Source organism: Erinaceus europaeus, chromosome 14, assembly GCF_950295315.1.
Source record: "Erinaceus europaeus chromosome 14, mEriEur2.1, whole genome shotgun sequence".
NCBI classification, from domain to species: domain Eukaryota; kingdom Metazoa; phylum Chordata; class Mammalia; order Eulipotyphla; family Erinaceidae; genus Erinaceus; species Erinaceus europaeus.
In genome coordinates, this window is record NC_080175.1 from 39,724,846 (window position 1) to 39,739,938 (window position 15,093).

The window sequence follows — 15,093 nt, forward strand, 5'->3', positions numbered from 1 at the left end:
TCTCACTCTCCCCCCAATCCCCCAATCTCTCTTTCTATCTGAAAAAGTTGGCCTGGAGTAGTAAAGCCCTGGAGATGACAAAAAACTAATTAATTAATTAGAATGTAAGTTGCTGAATTTGACACACAACCTACAGTTATCTACTTGCATTGTCGATTCATCAAATTAAAGGAATTATTTAATATTTTATGGTCAAGAATTATAATTATTTATTATTTTAACATAGGCTATATTATTTCTCAAATAGGACACATGCATTCTGTAGCTTTCTGTACATGAATGCACTGGCTTCCTTTTTATTTTTATTTTTATTGCCACCAGGGTTTTTGCCGGGGTTTGATACTAGGACTACAAGTCCACTCCTCCTGGCAGTCATTTTTTTCCCTTTTATTTTATTTAATATAACTGAGAGAAACAGAGAGGAGGGAGAAATAGAGAGGGGAAGAGAAAGATAGGCATCTGCAGACCTGCTTCACTGTTCATGAAGCGTCCTCACTGCAGGTGGAGCAGGGACTCCAACCTGGGTCCTTGAGCATGGTGATGTGTGCACTTAATCAGTCACACACATGTATATTACATTAAGTGAGCCACTGAAAGTCCAGTTCTACCCTTTGCTATATATTAGCATTTATCCCATTGTCTTGGCTTACACACCCCACCCTCTTTCCTTTCTGATAACCACTAATTGATTATAATCCAAAAGCATGTTTTTCGTTTTACTTAGTTCATCTCTTTATTTTCTCTATGTGCCACATGAGTGTATTCATATGCATCAGCTGTGCCCAGCCCTGGCTTTCTTTTCCTAGTAAAAACTCCAGTTGTTTAACACATCTGCTCCCTATGCATTCCTCCTGAGAGCCAGTACTGTGCTACTCATACCAACAGATATCTAGAAGGTTCAGGCTGGAAGTTTCCAAACAGAATTTCCTCTGACATGTCAATTCACTTGAAAATGTAGCAGTCTTCATTCAGCACATGTAAAGCTCTCCTTAACTGTAGTGCAGTAGGTACCTGAAGGTAAGTTTGAATTTACATGTACTTTTAGGGGTAAAACCATAGGCTTCATTCCAGGCTACAGTCTAGGCCTACAAAATGGCAGATGCCTTTTCACTTCTTGATCATCAACACCGGCAGCAGCACAGCTGTCATCACCATGATCAGGGCCGTCACTTTCACCATCTCCATCATCATTGTCACTAATAGTGATGACTTCATCACTATCGTCACCAAAATAATCACTGTCCACATCCCTCTACCTCTCTCTTCTCCAAAACCAGCACCCTAGCATGGCACCACTACTCATACCATTCATAGCAATTAGATGCCTTGTTGCATCTTAAGGTCTACAAGTAGCTATGAAAAAAATAAAAGGAAAATCCTCATGTAATAAAGTACTATGACTGAAAATGCATCATCTGCTCTGGTAGGCCAACCAAACCTAGGAATATATCCAAAGTTCTCCCTTGTTGGGTGTTTATAAAGCTGTGTGTGCTAGACCTGGGTGGGATCAGTGGTGATTAACAGACTAATATCTCAGTGGTGGGTTTCTGTGAGCAGATGAGTAACTTGGTGCTTTGTTTCCAGCCTGACGTCCACCCAGGAAAGTGCTGGGCCTTCCCAGGCTCCCAAGGCCATGCCCTGATCAGGCTTTCCAGGAAGATCATACCAACCGCTGTTACCATGGATCACATCTCAGAGAGGGTGTCGCCCTCAGGAAACACCTACAGTGCACCCAAGGAGTTTTCTATCTATGTGAGGAATTGTAGACAACTATCGCCAGAGTGGATTGGGATGAAAAAATGGTGGGCTAGAAATGAGCTGAGGAAGAGTTAGAGAGGTAGCCGACCAGGTAGGGTATGTGCCCAGGTGCCGACCCCAACATTACACAGGAGTATCATGACACTGGGGGTCCCTCTCTCTCTCTCCCTCTCTCTCTCTCTCCTCTCTTTAATTTTTAAAAATATTTATTTACTTGATAGGACAGAGAGAAATTGAAAGTGGAATGGGGAGATAAAAAAGGAGAGAAAAAGAGAAACACCTGCAGCACTACTTCACCAATAGAGAAGGTTCCCCACTGCAGGTGGAGGGGTTTGAACCTGGGTCTTTGTGCACTGTAATGTATGTGCTCAGCCAGGCGCATCACTGCCCAGCCTCACTTCTATCTTTCCCTCGCCTTTTTATTTCTCTTTCTGAATGGCAAATTTGGCCTAGGAAATGTTGAAAATGTATATGTGGAAATTCTCAGCTCCATAAAACAAACAAATACAAGGAGTTGACATATCTAGACTGAAACAACTGTTACCACTGTGAGCCAGTCACTTACTTCCTGAATCTTTTGTTTCCTCATCTACAAAGTGAGAGGGTTGGACCAAATGGTTTCTTTTTCACTTTTTACTTTATCAAAGCTTCTTCCCATGTGTCATTTAAAATTCATTTTCTACATTTGTAATGAAGGCCTGTGTTGTTTGTCCCACTTCTTCCACCCCCTGATACTAACTCTCCAGAAGATCCAACTTGCCCAAATCTCAGCTGCTTATTTGTAAACCTGCCTTTGTACTTGACAATCATTTAGAATACTTCTAGAACTTACAAAAGAAACTCTTCACCCCTTAGCTCTCCCATCTTGCCCCCGTCCCACTACTCAGCTCTTAGCAACTACTAATGTACTGTATCTCTCGATTTGTTTGTCTACTCTGGGCATTTCATAAAACTGGGATCAAGTAATATGTGGGGTTTTGCTAGTAGCTTCTTTCACTAAGCATGATATTCTCAAGGTTCATCTGTGTCAGAACATGCATTAGTACTGCATTTTAAATTTTGTTGGATATTCCATAATATGGTTAGGCCACCTTTTTTGTTTTAAAATATTTCATTTATTTTTAATGACAGAAAGACATAGAGGGAAAGATACACACAGAGAGCTACCAGAGCACTGCTCAGCTCTGGCTTAGGGGATTAAACCTGGGACTTTGGAGCCTCATGCATGAAAGTCTTTCTAAAAATATTTTTAAATTTTTGTTAACCTTATTTATTGGATAGAAACAGTCAAAAATCAAGAGGGTAAGGGGAAATAAAGAGGAAGAGAGGAAGAGAGACACCTGCAAATATGCTTCACCACTCGCAAAGCTTTCCTCCTATATATGGGGACCAGGTACTCCAACCTGGGTCCTTGCACACTGTAACATATGCACTCAACCAGGTACATCACCACCGGGCCCCAGGCATGAAAGCCTTTTGCATAACCATTATGCTATCTCCCCAGCTCTGGTTATACATTTTATTTATCCATACATCACTTGATGAATATTTAATTTGTTTCCACTTTTTAAACTATTGTGAATAACGTTACTATGAACATTTCTATCTTTTTCTGTGAACATTGTTTTATTTTTCTTGAGTCTATACTCAGGAGTGAAAATGCTAGATTGCATGGTAAATGTATGTTTCATACTATAAACACTGCTGTTATTATTTTTAAAATTTATTATTAATTTAGTATTTTGTAAATTCTTTTCCCCCAGAGCACTGCTCAGCTGCAGTTATTATTATTTTTTAAATTTCTTTATTGGGGAATTAATGTTTTATATTCAACAGTAAATACAATAGTTTGTACATGCATAACATTTCTCAATTTTCCATATAATAATACATCCCCCACTAGGTCCTCTGTCATCCTTCTTGGACCTGTATTCTCCCCTCCACCCACCCCAGAGTCTTTTACTTTGGTGCAATATGCCAATTCCAGTTCAGGTTCTACTTGTGTTTTCTCTTCTGATCTTGTCTTTCAACTTCTTCAGCTGCACTTACTGGTGGTGCTAGGAACTGAACCTGGGCTCTCCTGCATGCAAGTCCTTAACACAACACCTTAGACCACTTGGCCAGCCTGACGACTCATGCAAGTCCTATGTGCCACCATTGTACACACTCCTCCAGTAAAGGCACTGTCAAGTGGTATATGTATTTTCTGAATTTATTTTGTTACAATAAACAAATAATACAGTAAATACATAAATGAAATAGAAATACCTTACAATCGAGTAGTACCACTCCTAGGCATATATCCAAAGGATATAAAAACTAACTGGAAGAGACATAAGTACTCCTATGTTCATGATTGCATTATTCACAACAACTAGTGGCTGGAAGCAACCTAAATTCTCATTAACATATGACTGGATAAAGAAGCTAGGAACATATATTCAATGGACCCCCACTCTGCAATTAAAAGAGATGACATTGTATCCTTCAGGGCACAGAGGATGGAACTGGAGGTATTTATGCTTAGTGAAAAAAGGAGATGAGAAAAAACTACTGGAAAATTTGGCTCATCTATAGAATATGGATAGCTAAAGCACATGAATTAAAAAATGGTCTGTCTCACAGGACTTGGTGGTGGGTGTGATGTGACACTAGACCCCTGAAATCTTATAATTTTGTAAACCATAATTGAATCACTAATAAAAAGAATGTTAAAAAGATAGAAAGGCAGAAAGGAAGGGGGATGCAAGACCATTAGAGAATGTGGGCAAATATATACTAAATATAGACAGTTATAGAAATAATAGCCTTTATCTGTGACCTTGGGAGGACTACTACATTTTCCAATGGAGGGGGTGGGGACTAAAAACGCTGGTGGTGGGAAAACTATGTGGAATTATACCCGTGTCTCATAATTTTTTTAAAAAAATTTCTTGGATTTATTGGATTTTTTTTCCTCCAGGCTTATTCCTATGAATCCACTGCTCCTAGAGGCTATTTTTCCCCCTTTTATTGCCTTGGTTATCCTTGTTGTTGTTGTCGTCATTGTTGGATAGGATAGAGAAAAATCGAGAGAAAAGGGAAAGACAGAGGGGGAGAGAAAGATAGACAACTACAGACCTATTTCACAGCTTGTGAAACGACCTCTCTGTAGGTGGGGAGCCAGGGGCTCGAACAGGGATCCTTAGGCCGATTCTTGTGCTTTGCACCATGTGCACTTAACCCACTGCACTACTGCCTGGGCCCTTCATAATTTTGTAAATATTAAATCACTAATAAAAATTTTTTTAAAGAAGAAAGGAATAAAATATTTTACTTAGAACATGAAAAAGAGGTTACAGCACCATGGCCATATATAAAATGTTGGGGATCAAACCAGGGGCCTCAGGCATGCAGTTCCTGTCCTATCTATCTATCTATCTATCTATCTATCTATCTATCTATCTATCTATCATCTATCTACTATCTATCTATATCTGACATTCATTCTACCTATCTATATATCACATATCTATATATCATCTGACATTCATCTTCACTCTCATCTGTTATCTTCCTATCACCTATCAATCAATCTCTGTAAATTGACCTATCTATGCAGTCAGTCCTGTGATTATTTATCCCTGTGCCTCACAACTCATGTGTTAAATATCCTTTGCATGAAAATAGCAGCCCTGACACTTAGCAGAGCACCATGCCCCTGGTAGATATGTAGATACCTGGATAACTGTTACTAGTTGAATACACACCTGCCTCCATTAATTTTAACTCAATTGTCTACAGTCACCTCACCCTGAATGCTCCTGACACTCTTCTAATTTTAATGGAATATCCACTTAATAAAACCTTCACCTCTATTGCTTTCTTTACAGGGCATCATGAATCAATGTGAAGGAGAAGAAATTTTCCTAGGTCAGTTTATATACAATAAAACAGGTCCGACAGTGCAAACATTTGAGCTTCAGGTAATGAAATCCCTGGTTAGGATGCAAGCATGTCCTTATGAGAGGGTGCTGGGGTGGCTTGATATAAAGTGTTGTGTGAGCATAATTGTGATAAAGGTTGCAGACAAGCAAGGTTTATGTGAACTTTAATTCTTAGTTTCAAGTCCTTACATTGATGCAAAACATAGACAAATGCCAAAGGATTTTCCAAACATAATTCCTCCGGATTTGCGTATATATATATATCCCTTTCTCACACCCTCATTCCTTACTTTATCTGCTTTTAGGTTTATCACTACCTCATATTCCTTGGTGAAGAGGATGGGAGTGATTGTGTGATGGGAGATGGTTGTAGGGATACAGGAACTCAGAGAAGAGAATAAATACTTGGGGATCATGCATATAACCCAGTGGAACTGGACATGATAACTATCCTCCCTCCTGCCCCAGAAAAGAAAGAACATTTTATAGCAGAACCGATATTTCATACCAGATAATATACAATTCCTCTAGCTAGGTGGAAAGGTGAAAAACATTAACTAGTTGATATCATATAAATACCTTCAAGTCAAAAATGTTTCATAAGACAGAGGACATAACTGAGATTAGAAAGCAGCAAATACCAGATGAAAACAAGGGTTTTAGTGACACTGCTTGGCCAATGGGGAGAATATCTCAGGAAAAACTATGTCAGAACTGAAAGACTTTGTAGAATTTCACATTTGACTGAAGCTCTGACAGTGCCTGTCTCTCTCTCTCTCTCCTTCCCACAGTCAGATGGTGAGGTGTGGCCCTGGCAGCAAGTGGCACCTGGGTGTCTAATTTATCACATCACCTTCCTTGACTTTAATTTGCTCTTTTATTTTTTAGGAGATGGCTTTTAATATTTTTTTTAATTTATTTTTTATTTAAGAAAGGATAAATTAAACAAAACCATAGGGTAGGAGGGGTACAACTCCAAAAAATTCCCACCACCCAATCTCCATATCCCATCCCCTCCCCTGATAGCTTTCCAATTCTCTATCCCTCTGGGAGCATGGACCCAGGGTTGTTGTGGGTTGCAGAAGGTGGAAGGTCTGGCTTCTGTAATTGCTTTCCCACTGAACATGGAGTTAACTGGTTGGTCCATACTCCCAGTCTGCATCTCTCTTTCCCTAGTAGGGTGGGTCTCTGGGGACACAGAGCTCCAGGACACACTGGTGGGGTCTTCAGTCCAGGGAAGCCTGGCCAGCATCCTGATGGCATCTGGAACCTGGTGGCTGAAAAGAGAGTTAACATACAAAGCCAAACAAAGTGTTGAACAATCATGGACCCAAAGAATATTGGAGAGGAAGTGTTAGGGGGGTACTCACAGCAAACTCTAGTGTACTTCTGCTTTCAAGTATATATTTTGCACTAGTTTATGGATACGTGTGAACATATGCTCTCACAGAACCTGGTCTATATCCAGGTTTTGGGACTTTGTTAGAAAGTGAACCAGTTGGGATGGAATTAGAGAATACTATGCTACAGAAGAAGGGAAAACGCTAGAAGAAGAAGAGAATACTATAAAAGGAAAGGTCTTACCGGGGAATGAAGCTGAAGGGTTGTCATTCCACACGTGAAGTCTCTGGACAGTCTGAGCTCAAGCATGTTGAGGTGGCAATCGTTGTGTTGATTAGGTTGCTATCGGCTGATGCAATGTTATTTGATATGGATTGGGAGAGGCATGCGGGAAAGTGGGCCTTATCCTAAGGTTCCAGGACTGGGGGAAATATAGGCTCTCTAGCGGAGATGTGAGGTTCCTGCTATCTTAGGGTTCAAAAAGACAATGGATAGTTAATGTTATCATCACATTATTTGGTAATTGGGTTAACTTTGAAAAGTCCTTTTGTTAGGGTTTGCTGTTATAGTACCCTGTATCTTCTATATAGCTGTGCCATTCGTTGCTTCTGATCTACTAGGTCTAGGCTTTTGAGAGAGTCCGCATATCAAATACACAGCCTATATAATAAAAAGACTCAGTCTGTGTTTTAAAAACTTCGAGACACACAATTAATTTCTCCCCTCTCATATTAATTAACTAGTGATTTATATGACTACACTATATTAGGAGTGTACATAAACACCATTCCCACCAGCAAAAGACTGTGTCCCATCCCACCCACTCAGCCCCATCCCCCACCAGCCCCGGAAGCTGCATGTCTACCCCTCACCACAGGGTTTTTACTTTGGTGCCCTACTTTCAATTTGGTCAGATCCTGCTTTTAGTTTCCCTTTCTTGATGAGTGGGATCATCCCATACTCGTCTTTATCTTTCTGACTTAGCTCACTTAACATAATTCCTTCTAGCTTTGTCCAAGATGGGTCAGAGAAGGTGGGTTCATTGTTCTTGATAGCTGTATAGTATTCCATTGTGTATATATACCACAGCTTTCTCAGCCACTCATCTGTTGTTGGGCACCTGGGTTGCTTCCAGGTTTTAGCTATTATGAATTGTGATGCTATGAAAATAGGAGTACACACCTCTTTTTGGTTGGGTGTATGGAGTCCTTGGGGTTTAACCCCAGGAGAGGAATTAGTGGATCATATGGAAGGTCCATGTCTAGCCTTCTGAGAGTTTTCCAGACTGCTCTCCACAGAGGCTGTACCAATTTACATTCCCACCAGCAATGTAAAAGGGTTTCTCTGTCCCCACAACCTCTCCAGCATTTGTTGCTGCTGTCCTTTTTGATGTATGCCATTCTTACAGGAGTGAGGTGGTATCTCAGTGTTGTCTTAATTTGCATTTCTCTGACAATCAGTGACCTAGAGCAGTTTTCATATGTTTGTTAGCCTTTTGGATCTCCTCTGAGGTGAATGTTTTGTTCATATTCTCTGCCCATTTTTGGATGGGGTCATTTGCTTTTTTGGTGCTAAGTTTCCTGAGCTCTTTATATATTTTGGTGATTAGTTTCTTGTCTGATGTATGGCTTGTGAAGATCTCCCATTCTGTGAGGGGTCTCTTTGTTTAATAGTTTCTTTGTATGTGCAGAAGCTTTTCAATTTGTTATAGTCCCATTGGTTTGTTTCTGCTTTAATCTTTCTTGTAATTGGGTTTACCAATGTTTTCTTCTAAGTATTTGATTGTTTCTGGTCTGACATCCAGGTCTTTGATCCATTTGGAGTTGATTTTTGTTTCTGGTGAGATAAAGTGGTTCAATTTCATTCTTCTGCATGTTTCAACCCAGTTTTCCCAGCACCATTTATTGAAGAGAGCCTCCTTCTACAATTTAATGCTTTGGGCCCCCTTATGAAAGATTAGATGTCCATAGGTGTGGGTATTTATTTCTGGGCTTTCAATTCTGTTCCACTGGTCTGTGTGCCTATTTTTGTTCCAGTACCATGCTGTTTTGATGATGATGGCTTTATAATATAGTTTGAGATCTGGGAGTGTCAAGCCTCCATTTCTGTTTCTTTTCTCAAGATGGTTTTGGCAATTCTAGTTGTTTTCAGGTTCCAGATAAACGATTGTAGTGTTTGTTCTATTCTCTTAAAGAAGCTTGGTGGAACTTTGATGGGTATTGCATTAAATTTGTATATGGCTCTGGGGAGAATATTCATTTTGATATTTATTCTTCCAATCCATGAGCGTAGGATATCTTTCCATTACTTGCTATCAGTTTCTATTTCCTTGAGTAGCGATTCATAGTTTTCAATATACAAGTCTTTCACTTCTTTGGTCAACTTTATTCCTAGGTATTTGATTGATTTTGCTAAAACAGTAAATGGGAGTGCTTTCTGGATGTCTTCTTCAGATTTAGTGTTTGCATAGAGAAATTCCACTGATTTTTATACATTGATTTTGTAGCCTGACACCTTGTTATATTGCCTAATAACTTCCAGTAGTTTTCTGCTGGATTCTTTAGGTTTTTCTATGTATACTATCATATCATCTGCAAATAATGAGAGCTTGACTTCTTCCCTTCCAATCTGTATTCCTTTGATTTCTTTCTCTTGCCTGATTGCTATGGCAAGAGCTTCCAATACTATGTTGAAAAGTAATGGTGACAGTGGACAGCCCTGTCTAGTCCCCAATCTGAGGGGGAATGCTTTCAACTTCTGTCCATTCAGTATGATGTTGGCTGTAGGTTTGCTATATATAGATTCCACTATCTTGAGGAATTTCCCATCTATTCCCATTTTTTTGTAGAGTTTTGAGCATGAATGGGTGTTGGATTTTGTCAAAGGCTTTCTCTGCATCTATTGAGATACTCATGTGGTTCGTGGCTTTGCTTTTATTGATGTGATGAATGACATTGGTTGACTTACGGATGTTGAACCAGCCTTGCATTCCTGGGATGAATCCCACTTGGTTGTGATGAACAATCTTTTTGATGTGTTGCTGTATCCGGTTGGCCAAGATCTTGTTTAATATTTTGGCATCTATGTTCATCAAAGATATTGGTCTGTAGTTTTCCTTTTTTGTTCTGTCCCTATCAGCTTTTGGTATCAGGGTGATGTTGGCTTCATAGAAGGTGGAAGGGAGTATTCCTGTTTCTTCAATCTTATGGAAAAGCTTAAGAAGTATGGATACTGTTTCCTGAAAGTTTTGTAGAATTCATTTGTGAAGCCATCTGGTCCAGGACTTTTGTTGTTGGGGAGATTCTTAATAACGGTTTCAATTTCTTTGTCTGTGATTGGTGGATTTAGGTTTTGTAGTTCTTCTTGGTTCAGTTTTGGAAGGGCATATGTTTCTAGGAATTGTTCCATTTCTTCCAGATTTTCTAGCTTGGTGCCGTATAGTTCTTCATAGAAGTTTTGCATGATTTTCTGGATTTTTGTGGTGTCAGTTGTGATATCTCCTCCATCGTTTACAATTCTATTAATTTGAGTCTTCTCTCTTTTTTTTTTATGGAAGAGTAGGAGAGGGGGAAAGGGGTACGTGTTTATCTTGTATTGATAATAAAATAGAACAGAGTAAATAACCTGTCCTATCTTCAGCTTGGATGGCTCCAGACTGCCTCCGGCCCCCTGAGCAGAGGCAGCTGATTGGCTACTTAGAAAGAAAAAGGCCAAAGTTTTCAGAAGGGAATAGAATTAGAATGAATGACACCCCCTGGTGGGACAGGAATCTTGTTAAAGAAAGAAGCTCAGCAGGGGAGCCTGCTAGGAGCAGATCTCTGGCCCCCAGGTGTCGGGCTGAGCTTCACTGACAGGAGACAGAGGACCAGGGACTCATGGTTGAGCTGTACACAGTATCTCTTTACTCATGCAGGACGCAGCACAGTCTAAGCCGAGCTAAACTAAAACTAAACTAAACTAAAACGAACAATGCTGTCCTTATATATACTTTACAAGTAGGGTGTGCACAGGATGTGTCGTAGAAAGGGTGGAGAGAAAAGTGACTGGTGAAAATCAGGGTGTGGCAAGGAGAGGGGGCAGAGCAAAAACACATCATGAACCAGTGGAGATTAAACCAATGCCCTGCAGTGGTTATGTAAATAGAATACAGTGGTTATGTAAATAGAATACAGTGTTAAGCAGGGGTGATTAAACCAAATGAAACAGAAGGGGTTTTAGAAGCAGAATTAGAAGCATACCAACAATTCCCCCTTTCTTTTTAACTAATAGCCATAGTATCAGGAGTGTGGGGTGAACAGAAACCTATATCATACAGGCATTTTCAAAAGAACTGGCATACGACATGGAGGAACAAAATAGGAGAGCAGCAAGAGCCAGTGTGATGCCAAGGGGAGTCCTGAGGGGGGCGTTTCCTGCCTCAAAGGGCAAGGCCTAGCAGGTGAAAGGGCATTTTCTACCTCTGGGGGCATCTATTGCCTCTGGGGGCGCTTCATGCCTCTGTGGGCATCTCTTGCCTCAAAGTGCCTTCATGCCTCTGTGGGCATGACCTAGTAAGGAGGGGGAGTTTTCTGACTCTGGTGACAGAGCCTGCAGGTGAGGAGACATGGCCTATAAAGTCCCAAGGCAGCTGCCTGCAGTCAGTCTTTGAGAAACCCAGCAGCGTAAAGGGAAGTTGCTGTAAAGTTGTATAAAGTGTCCAAGAGCTGTACCAGTAAGTCCGATGGAGGTGTCAGTCCAAAGTAGATGACCAAGGAAGAAAATGTCAGGGGATGAAATGCTGCACGTCTGTCTCAATGGGGAATGTCAGCCACTGGAATTCTGCTTTTCTGTAGAGAGTGAGCTTTGGAGTCTGTTTCCTCAGGTCGTGCCAGGTCACATCATTGGTTTCCAGGGGTGTGTTGTAGTCATTCCATCTTGTGGGCAATGTCAGAGAACAGGGGTCCAAATGGAGTTCCAGGAATCCCATTTCAGTAGATGCTTTTTCAGGTGAAGACTTGACAGCTGAAATTCACTTACTTGTCAAACAAAACTTGTAGCAGATTAGAAGTTTACTATAATTGATAACTCCATTATAATTGGAAATCCTTTCTAGTATGATCTTAAGGCTGTTTAAACAGTTTAAACTCAATAAAATGTGGAAAGGTAAACAGAAGAACCACGGTTAGAAGCCTCAGGGATGAGAATCATTAACATAATCACTGCACTATCTGCCCTGCCTATAACTCATACCGTTTTCAGGATTAAACGTTTCAGATTTATGCCAAGACATAAAAAAAAGAAATCAAATGAGGGAAAAACAATTTTTTGGATTGTTTCTGGATGTCTCTATAAATCATGGCTGCGTCCAGCATTTTTTTTTTTAAGTCAATGTCATACAAAAATTCAGTCATTCAAATCACTCTCTTTTTTATTATTTTTTTGTTTATTTTTTTTTATTTAAGAACGGATTAATCAACAAAACCATAGGGTAGGAGGGGTACAACTCCATACAATTCCCACCACCCAATCTCCATAACCCACCCCCTCCCCTGATAGCTTTCCCATTCTCTATCTCTATGGGAGCATGGAACCAGGGTCACTGAGGGTTGCAGAAGGTAGAAGGTCTGGCTTCTGTAATTGCTTCCCCACTGAACGTGGGCATTGACTGGTCAGTCCATACTCCCAGTCTGCCTCTCTCTTCAAATCACTCTCTAACGAAACACAACTTGAACCAAATTACCATGTAAGCATCATGAGTCCCCAGAGGGTGTCCTAGTCCAAAAAGCTCCTCGAAATTCCCTTTAGGATGCTTTTGACTGTTCCTGCTGGATTGCTTCAGGCACCCATTTTTAAAAGCGTCTTTCCATCAAAGAAAGAATTGAATCAGGAGAGTAGAAATAACCATGTGTCTCCATTCTTGGGGACTGCCAGGGTACTGGAGAATGCTCCTCAATTAGAGTAGTCCTTCTCAAAGGGAAACACGTGAGAAGAAGTCCAGAAAGTCCCAGGGGAAATCCCCATGCATATCCCAAGCTCTATGACGGTCATAAAGAACCAAATTGTGGCCCGGAGCAAAATGTAGTCTTTTTCCTTGGGAAACATGGGAGAGGGAATCCAGAAAGTCCAAGGAGAAATCTCCTTGCATCTCCCAAGCTCTATGATTAGGGTCACAAGAAACCAAAGTTCCCAGTCAGGGAACCAAAGTGTGGCCCAGAGCAAAATGTTCCAGAGACAGAGTAACTGTCTCATGATGAAACAGTAGAGGTTTTGGTAAACCTCTTCATAAGTAGAAAGGCAAACCATGGCGGATGGGTAGCCAGGTTTACTTATCTGGGGGATGGGCAAGTTAGGTCCCACGTTGGTGCCAGTCCCTGTTCAGGCGCCATTATGTCGGGCTGAGCTTCACTGACAGGAGACAGACGACCAGGGACTCATGGTTGAGCTGTACGCAGTATCTCTTTATTCATGCAGGACGCAGCACAATCTAAGCCGAGCTAAACTAATTCCCAAACGTGTATCAGTGAATTCAGAAAGCTGAAGGAGGAAGGAATAAAGGATGACAAGAATGAGAAAAAGAAGAAAAAGAGAGAGAGAGAGAGAAAAGATAAGAGAACAGTAATAAAGGAGCAGTGAAAGGAAAGAGTTATTTATTTTTTATTATTTAATTAGCTATGTGGTGGGGGGAGAGAATGGGTAGGGGCAGTAGGAAGAGTCAAACAAGTTATTTTAGCAGTGAATAAGACACCCAGTCCCCTAACAATGGAAAATACACTAAGAGTTAATTCTGGTCAACCTGAAGGAGAGGGGGAAAGGGGTATGTGTTTATCTTGTATTGATAATAAAATAGAACAGAGTAAATAACCTGTCCTGTCTTCAGCTTGGATGGCTCCAGACTGCCTCAGGCCCCCTGAACAGAGGCAGCTGATTGGCTACTTAGAAAGAAAAAAGGCCAAAATTTTCAGAAGGGAATAGAATTAGAATGAATGACACCCCCTGGTGGGACAGGAATCTTGTTAAAGAAGCTCAGCAGGGGAGCCTACTAGGAGCAGATCTCTGGCCCCCAGGGACTGGTTTTGGGGGTGGGGTAGGGGTAGGGGGTGTGCTTCGGGAATAATTAAAAAAATTTTTTTCCCCTTTCTCTTTACTCTATTTTCTAACCCAAATTGAGTTATAGTCACCTCCTTGGTGTTACTGCTAGGACCCCTTATTGACTGGTCTACTAAAGGCAAAAAATCCTACCGTTTCCAGTAGATGTAGTCGGAGCTCAAGCCACTAGCAGCTTCTCATACTCCCATCTTCCGGAATCCCCCCTGGCTTTTTGTTTGTTTGTTTGTTTGCTTATTTTTGTTTGTTGGCTCTGGGACTATTGGCTATTGCTCGAGCCTGGTGCCTGCACTACAAAATCCACCTCTCGCAGAAGCCATTTTCTCTCCCTCTCCTGATCCCTCTCCCTCTTTCTCAATTTCTATTTCTATTTGACAGCACAGAGAAAAAGAGGAGAGGGGAAATAGTGAGGGGCACAAAAAGATACCTGCAGACCTGCTTTACTGCTCATGAAGGTTCTCCCCTGCAGGGGGGGAGCTGGGTTCAAACCTGGGTCCTTGCACTTGGTAATATGTGTGCTTAACCAGGTGTGTTACTGCCGGCTCATAAAGCTTTTTTTTTTTTTTTAAGTAGTTGCTTGCTTATTTTCCTCAGCTGTTAGACAAATATTTGAGGATTTTTGTGTTAGGAAAGAAAGAGTTTTAGCATTCCCATTACATTGGGTTTCTTTGAGATGGATTTATGTACCAGGCATTGATACTGTATCATCTTTGATTTTCAGCATGAACTTTCAGAATCATTTTTATGTATAAAACTGAAAATCCTTAGCAACTGGGGACACCCGAAGTATACTTGTTTATACAGATTCAGAGTTCATGGCACCCCAGCAAGTCACACCTAGAAGATTTATCAGCTACATGGTTAAAAAAAAGCCACAACTACATATCCAGATCTACCAGTACTCTTTCTGCTTTATATTTATCACACCTATAGAAATAGAAGATTAGGAGTAGGAGAGACACTTCAAAATGCTTCATTCTTGACA

The 15,093-nt window shown here is 40.7% G+C and overlaps 1 protein-coding gene across 4 annotated transcripts in view; it reads left to right on the forward strand.

Annotated features, from left to right (window-relative positions):
• Positions 1-15,093, forward strand: part of SUN3 (Sad1 and UNC84 domain containing 3) — a 46,611-nt gene extending 31,518 nt beyond the window's left edge. For 3 of the 4 annotated variants that reach the window (XM_060171555.1, XM_007524554.2, XM_060171557.1), the window contains exons 8-10: positions 1,585-1,752; positions 5,631-5,723; positions 14,830-15,093. In XM_060171555.1, coding sequence (XP_060027538.1) covers positions 1,585-1,752; positions 5,631-5,723; positions 14,830-14,949 — 381 coding nt within the window. In that variant the 3' untranslated portion in view covers positions 14,950-15,093. The remainder of the gene's footprint in view (positions 1-1,584; positions 1,753-5,630; positions 5,724-14,829) is intronic. The other variant, XM_060171556.1, reaches the window with a different exon arrangement.